This window comes from Plodia interpunctella, chromosome 11, assembly GCF_027563975.2.
Source record: "Plodia interpunctella isolate USDA-ARS_2022_Savannah chromosome 11, ilPloInte3.2, whole genome shotgun sequence".
NCBI classification, from domain to species: domain Eukaryota; kingdom Metazoa; phylum Arthropoda; class Insecta; order Lepidoptera; family Pyralidae; genus Plodia; species Plodia interpunctella.
Window position 1 is genome coordinate 1,548,706 of NC_071304.1, and position 5,819 is coordinate 1,554,524.

General features: G+C 34.2%; 1 protein-coding gene across 1 annotated transcript; it reads right to left on the reverse strand.

Annotated features, from left to right (window-relative positions):
• Positions 1-1,196: 1,196 nt before the first annotated feature.
• Positions 1,197-5,526, reverse strand: LOC128673838 (B9 domain-containing protein 1-like). The gene is made up of 3 exons (XM_053751970.2): positions 5,186-5,526; positions 4,189-4,416; positions 1,197-3,679 (listed from the first exon to the last, which is right to left on the reverse strand). The coding sequence occupies exons 1-3, from the start codon at positions 5,433-5,435 to the stop codon at positions 3,558-3,560; spliced, it is 600 nt and encodes a 199-aa protein (XP_053607945.1). The 5' UTR covers positions 5,436-5,526; the 3' UTR covers positions 1,197-3,557.
• Between the last annotated feature and the right edge of the window lie 293 nt (positions 5,527-5,819).

Sequence of the window (5,819 nt, forward strand, 5' to 3'; positions counted from 1 at the left end):
TGGTCGATGTCTCTGGGAGCCCAAGGGCTGGTGACCATTTTGGCCATCGCCTTCTGGGAACTTTACCGCACGACGACGGGGATTTAGTGTCAATTTTTTATTTAAATTAATTTAGTATTTATTCTTTTAGTTTTAATTTTAACTTTTAACCAATAAATATTTATTCATACTTGCACCACATTGATTACCTTCACAGCATGTGGATAACCTCTATTTGGATAATTAAATGAAACTAGATAAGTGTATAAAGTTGTGTTTTCTTTTTAAATAAACGACCTTTGATAAGCAATCGCGAGTAAGTTTTTCAGGTTTCCTTATTTACTTACGACATTTTGTTCCGGACCGAAAAAGCAAGTGCTACCATAAAATTTAATGCACGTAGCACGTGATTACGTCCACGCGTCCCCTTTTTAACCCGATGCGTACACGATATGGTACTTGATATACATAATGAGACATAAGTATTTATATTTGCGGTTTTTGAAAATGTGCCAAGCATATATACCTACATATAAAAGCCTGTGAAAAACTGCCGGCCGATAGACATAATGAGAAAGAGACACTTTAAGAAAACACATTTTTTTGCCCAGAAAAAAATTTACGACGCGTCGAAAATGTCAGGCGTCGAAACGTCTTATTTTGGCACAGAGCTCTTTAAGGACCTGTAAAACATATCACATTTGTGCCACGTTGTCATTTCCATGTTGACACATCAGCGCTGTATTTTCATTCGGATCATATCGTAAACAAGATAAGGTTGATCCGACATCAATCACAATGAATTGGTGTTTCTAAAATTATCTAGTTCAAGATAATTGTATCTTTCTTAAAGTCATTTTTTGGTCTTGTTGGTGACTGTTCGCAGGAGACAGTTATATCTTCTTCATCTAATCTTTTATATCCTTTAAAAATAAACTGAATAAACTGGATTGCTTTTATTGCTAAGCCCTCACTAAACAGCTGAACAAAATATTTAAATTTTGCCACTATGAAGTTTTGAAAGTAATAATGAAATGAAAAAATCTGGAATCGAACATTCCTATCTACTTGTATGAAGTTACAGATGTTACTCGCGGCTCCATCCGTGGCAGAAATTTACCTGTAACTCTCCAGCTCTCCAACTACCTGCACACCACAAATCACCTCAATCCAATGCGCCATTTTGACGTAAAAGAAGAATAAACATACTTTCACGTTTATAAAATTAGTTTATTCGACATTATAAGGGCGACATTCCACTTATCAATTTATTTGGCCAATATTACCGCTGAGTACATATATTATTCGTAATTATACTTCAGATTAAAGGCATAATAATAGTAAACTAATATATATGGATTTCTGAGACATTATAATTATCAAAAATAAGATGAAAGTTCAAAATTAATGACGACATGAAAGAAGTGATTGAACTTTCGAGAAAAAATTGTTTCTAACAATGTAGATTGGTACTTACGTGTGAAGTGGTAGTAGATTAAAGGGATTTTCGTTTTATTTATTAGATGGGATGAGTTCGGGATTGACTTTTTGGGTATAAGTTGGGAAAATAATGGGCGTAAACCCATCTAGAGTTTTTCTTTGACCTTGCCTCAAAAATATGAAGGCATTCATAATAGACACCTATACATTATTATTCACGTATTCGGTCGTGGCTACGCTTCGATTTGTAACAGATTTAAAAACAAAATAATTTATAATACGCCACTGTCTTTGTATACAATGTACGCATGTATTTGCGTGGACCATGAAATACAACTTAAATGAAGTCACATTTGATACAGATTCGCTTAGTTGTTTTTAAACTAAAGTCATTTATACTCAAATAATAACAACATAGGATACACTATTATATATATAATGATAATCTCCTCGGTCTAGGATTTATTGGAATAAAACCGCATGTTTCTGTGAAAAATCAAGAAACAACATTAACCTATTCCAAAGATTGTTTAACTAATTTGTAACAATAATTCCAAAGATTGTTTAACTAATTTGTAACAATAATATATAATCTAACAAAAATAAATTCAGATTCTCCTTCATGACATGTATATCTGACAGTGTCAGTACAATTTTTAAATTAAAGAAAATCTTATAACCATAAAGGTTTTCTTTACATATAAACAAAAAAGCCTCCATACATATCTATACTTACTATTATTATTAAAGAGGTAAGCGTTTGTGAGTTTGTATGTTTGAGGCGGGTACCTAATCACCGAAACTACCAAACCGATTTCAAAAATTCATTCACCATTAGAAAGGTACATAAAATAATTTTATTTCAGGTAACTTAAGGCCATAATATCTCCTTAAAAAAATCTCTGTATACTCATCAATCTTTTCATACACGCTTACCAGTTATGGGTTATCCTAATATCAAAATGGCAATGTTAATAGTTGCCAAATATCCAATGAACTTGTACTAGAATTCTATATACCTACATAACTTTACCGGTAGCTACTTTACAGATAAATGAGACCGTTTATCTAATATGAAAACTGTTTCCTCAAAAATACAAGGAAAAATTTGAATCAAAGATGAGTCGAGCGAGCGAATAAGAATTTAAGATATGATTACAAATAAGTAATACATAATGATTTTGTTTGCTTTGTTCTCATTTTGTTGTTCTTGTATAATTCAAATTAAAATTCAAATCATTTATTCAGAAATTAGACCTTCACAGGCACTTTTTCTCGTCAATCTTTATATTTATAGTTATTTCTCACAAGCTACAAACTACTGGCATTTCGGAACGACCACTGCTGAGAAGAAATGCCGAAAGAAACTCATTTGAACAGTGTTGGTCCCTATCATGCCAGATCGGCTTACCATTATTGTTTCTTACAATGTTTTTTTTTTCTTTCTAATAATATATAAAAGTACATAATGTACATAGTCAAAAGGTATATCAAAACAGGTTATGATTGTGATCCGAGTGCTGATTAAACACAATTAACTTACATGAAAATATATGAGAAAGTATAAGTAATATTAATGTAGAATGTATTTCAATATGACCCAATACTGAAATGACATATAGTAATTGTCAACCATAAATATAAAAATACATACCTACTACTACTACTAGTATTTTTATATTAATGGTTAACAATTGCCGTAAGCGAGAAACCTATGCTGCTACAATGTAATTAAAATACTTTATTTACAATCTAATTACGATTTAACGCATTCAATGTTGTAATTTATAAAAAAACTCACATTCAATACCGTCAATAACGTCATAGAGAACGAATGTTTGGCTATGCCGCTTCCCCCTGGCTACTGGGGTATTATTTAATCTGTGCCCTGGCCCTGGCAGAAGGGGCAAACCCAAGAAGTTCTGGCTTGATGTCGTCAACGACGTTATGCGCGCCAATGGTCTGACAACCTTAGGCCGTAAAGACCATGCAAACTGGATGAGAAAATGTTGGAAAGCAGATCCTGTCTCCGTAGCTCACCGGCAGCAAAAACGCTCAGATGAAAGAGATAACTTATTAATAATTATTTTATTATCAATATTACTCCCTACAATCGTTATGTTTGTTCTTGTTTTCTTCTATCCTGTGTTGACGTCACCTCTGTAAGGAGGCGGTTCGTTGTCGTATCCCAGTTTTCTCAGATCCTTAGATATCATCGACATATTTACTGTAACACTGCCATACGATTCTGTTCTTAATACTGAAACAATATAATTTATTCAATACTCAGTTACAAATTTACTAAAAGCAAAAAGTGTCCCTGGGAAACGAACCCACGACCTCAACTTGGCACGGTAGCCACGTAAATGTTGAAGATAGTGGTGCCGAGAAACTTTCTTTTCTGAATTTTTCTAAAAAAAATTCTCGAGATTTTTGAGTTGGTACTATTTCCATGCAATCTCGAAAATTTCGAGAGAGTGAAGCGAAGTCTCTGTCGGAGTGATATAATACCTGTTATAGACTATCGGCAAACAGGCCTTGAGGTTAAAACAGGTCACATGCAAACTATACTTACAATGCGTAAAACTATACATTCGCGTCTGAGTTGACTGTGTCAGGAGAAGGCAGTGGCAAACCACTCCATCAATAGTGTCCAGAAAGTTGATGTGTGTGTTTCATTCCACGTAATGACTACGATCATCAGCCATGAGGAAATACGATACATTTTGAAAGCGACATCAACAATACATTGTTTTATTCAATACTTACAATAGTTTTCCTTCCCGCTCGCAAGCATTTTCGGGTCAGCCAGCTCCGGACACCTCCCAGTGAGCCACGACAACCACTCGCCGAGCATCGTGGCTGCTAGAGGCCTGACCAACGGGGCCGTAGTGACCCGGAGCCCCGGGGCTGGGGGCATCAGGACAACAGCATATCCGCGCAGAGAGTCCCCACTAATCGTATTGTGGGCTCTCACAGTTATTATCATTTGAGGCCCTGTAAACATTAAAATTTTTTTTCCAATTCTACCTTAACGCCATGCTATTATTTTTTTAACGGAAGTATTTTTTTACCATAACTATGTTTAAGTTTCAGCAATTTAGTTCCTATGTATGTTATTAAAGATTTGAAGTTTAATAAATGTTAAAAAATTTAAATGAATGTTTTAATTCTATATGATTGTTTTTTTTTAATATAATCATTAAAAAACAATAAATTATGTCCTTATGTACAAAAACATGATTAGAAAACAAGTGAGGACGGCGTGAGCTCGCGAAATACTCTATACGCGAGAACTCGTGTAACTTTCAAGGGCGCGAGTTCTCCCGGGTTAAAGATAGTATGACACTCAATTATCACGTGAGTAGCACGAATATGCTGGGCTTATAACTGGGTGTTGATTCGTTTCTACATTTTAAATCCGCGGTATCGATTCAGTTTATGTTACGAATAAATTCGTATCTTGATTTCGACGTAACATAAAGAGAAACACAGATTAAATCATAATCGTGTTTCAATGAACTTCCAATTAAGTACATAATATTATACTATTAATACCATTGAAATACTATGATTATGATTGATTACTATGACTATGATTCAATCGATTTTTCTGCTGTTACCTACGTCAAAATCATGTCGCAGAGATTTTATATTTGAATACTTTTTTATATGGAGACACTATGTTAGTTATAACATTAACAGAATAGACACCCTGGTCGGGTAATGTAGGTGTTTCTATGAATGACATTTTGAGTTTACTTACAACCAAATATATTGGTGCTTCCAAAGACTATATCTATGGGCATATTAAAAACTACTCGTTCAGGATCACTGCCAGAGGAAGCCATCTGGCTAGTCCCTGTGGTGAGTCCTGCGACCGGCTCCCAATCTGGGCCCCATACAACTTCGTATTGAATGTACAGATGGTTGTCAAAAACACCTGCCGGAAACAAAACATATTCTATCTGACCAGTAAAAGACACAAGAAACTTTGTTATATTATTCCCTTTCATTGAGGATTACGTCCGTATTTCGATATTTCAGTAAGATTTTTCCATTACGATTTTACGATAGTAGGTACGCTAGACAACCGCATGACGAAAACAAAACATTCAGTTGCTATAGTTACGCAAGTGTTGCCATTTCAAAATATATGAGAATCGATTTGATAAGAATATAGAGATCGATTGCGGTGAACATTGATAACAAAAATATAAGTAACAAATACAACAAACACCTTTATTGCCGAATATTTATTATTTAAAAAAAATTCTGATTGTTTTAATATTATTTTAATACCTACTATATTTTCTTTTTTTTTCACTTCCTACCCATAGAGTAGCACATGCTTCCGGTTTGGAGGACTGTTTTACCGACCTCTTTGATTCCTAAAGTGA

Excerpts from the sequence above, each read along its gene's own strand:
- LOC128673838 (XM_053751970.2), bottom strand. The coding sequence starts at position 5,435 with ATGAAAGGGAATAATATAACAAAGTTTCTTGTGTCTTTTACTGGTCAG. Across the intron at positions 4,417-5,185 it reads AAGCACCAATATATTTGGTT|GGCCTCAAATGATAATAACT; the intron begins GTAAGTAAACTC and ends TAATGTTTACAG. Across the intron at positions 3,680-4,188 it reads GAGCGGGAAGGAAAACTATT|TATTAAGAACAGAATCGTAT; the intron begins GTAAGTATTGAA and ends ATATTGTTTCAG.